The sequence below is a fragment of the Atta colombica genome, unplaced genomic scaffold (assembly GCF_001594045.1).
Source record: "Atta colombica isolate Treedump-2 unplaced genomic scaffold, Acol1.0 scaffold224, whole genome shotgun sequence".
In the NCBI taxonomy this organism is placed as follows: domain Eukaryota; kingdom Metazoa; phylum Arthropoda; class Insecta; order Hymenoptera; family Formicidae; genus Atta; species Atta colombica.
In genome coordinates, this window is record NW_017259321.1 from 743151 (window position 1) to 744802 (window position 1652).

A 1652-nucleotide genomic window follows, 5' to 3' on the forward strand; every position below is an offset into this window, starting at 1 on the left:
CACCGATTCATTGTATAATGGCAGTGGACATTCGAGCTGACGAGTCCATGCAAAATTATCTACAACTTCGTCCATGATAAATCTGTTCTTGTATAAGAAAATACAATGAATTTATAAATGTTATAATGGCTTAACATTATTTTTACCTAACAGTGAAAGATATATGTACTAGAGAAACTATAAATCAAGATATTTAAAACAAATAAATAAAAAGTAGCAAGGATTATTAGATTATGAAAGCAATGAGTTTTTTAATTTGCCAAAATTATGATCTTGCAAATATTCTAATTTCATGCAATATATTTCTTTAACAAAATGTAAGTAAGCACTGGAGTAAATGCTGGAGTACTGGCTGGAGTAAGTTCAGTATTCGCAAAATTTAAATCCATTTTATCAAAATTACATGTATCATACACACAGGATTAAACTCCGTGCAAAAGAAAAGATACAAAATTATCTATACCGGTGAGTTTTCTTGTCATTTATTCTCAATTAGCGCTCAAGACATGTTGTTTTCCCTTTTCGTAATGATCGTTCGTTATGATCGTAACGTATTTGAACTCTTTTCATTCTTGGGTCCGTTTGTTTTGCTTGCACTGTCGATCTCAAGCGGCTCAAGCACTTTTCGCGTCTAAGATGAGATGGATGTATACTCGATCATTGAAGAGAGAGAAAGAGCATAAAAAACCTGAGTGCAGAAAGTGCAAGCAGAGAGAAACCGAAGAGAAGATATGAGAGCCTTTATCTTATAACCATAAAATGCCTTCGCGCACTATTGCCCTCTGAAGAAGTGGATGTAAATTACACAACAATATCCACTTTTTTGCGGTGCTCTCGATGGAAATAAATTGCTGGATTTGAATGTTTTAATTTATTTATTACATATGAATTTAATTTTTTTGCATGCATGTTAATAAATGTTCATAATTCTTAACAAAAATTTCGCATCTCCTACTATATGGAAATAAAAGTTGTTGAATTTTAAGGAACTCGAAATTGAATATTCAAACGTATGTTTTAATTTTGTTCGATTATATCCACAATTTTGTTCTGTTTCTCTTTGTATATTAAAAAATAATCAACAATTAGAAATCCCTATGTTATTGACTAAGCACTTTGAAAAATTTTGTGTTCACGATATCAGATGGCACTACCGACATGACTCTCGCGATTTTTGCTTTACGACTAACTTTAAACAGTTCTCCCGCGAGATTATTCTTCGTTTCGGGTATTGTTGATCGCAAATTTTTATAACGTGCGTGTTTACGTTAAAAAGTATTGCATTCGTCACTGTTGTATTGTCTCCTTCTCACAAACGAATCATGTTACAGACTTACCAGAGATCCGTAAGTTTATCGAAGCTTCCCATACAATTATTTGAATTATTCGAAATAGCGAACGACATATTACTGAACCACCTTGAGACTTATCTTTATTATAAAAAATTATGACATGAAATGCATTAAGTATATATATTAGTAATGATTAATTATTACTGCTTAATAACTCCGATGTTCATTATTTGTGCATAATTTTAAGTGATATATTTGTATCTGCATTTTAGAACTGATATTTTTTATTTTTAGTAGGGGGAGAGAGAGAGAGAGAGAGAGAGAGAGAGAGAGAGAGAGAGAGAGAGAGAGAGAGAGAGA

At 32.0% G+C, this 1652-nt stretch overlaps 1 protein-coding gene across 1 annotated transcript in view; it reads right to left on the reverse strand.

Annotated features, from left to right (window-relative positions):
• LOC108688014 overlaps positions 1–590 on the reverse strand; it is a 2844-nt gene extending 2254 nt beyond the window's left edge. Inside the window, exons 1-2 of the mRNA XM_018194077.1 lie at positions 450–590; positions 1–82 (exon numbers count right to left, since the gene is read on the reverse strand). The exon at positions 1–82 is cut by the window's left edge and continues 1 nt beyond it. Coding sequence (XP_018049566.1) covers positions 1–11 — 11 coding nt within the window. The 5' untranslated portion in view covers positions 12–82; positions 450–590. The remainder of the gene's footprint in view (positions 83–449) is intronic.
• Positions 591–1652: the final 1062 nt, after the last annotated feature.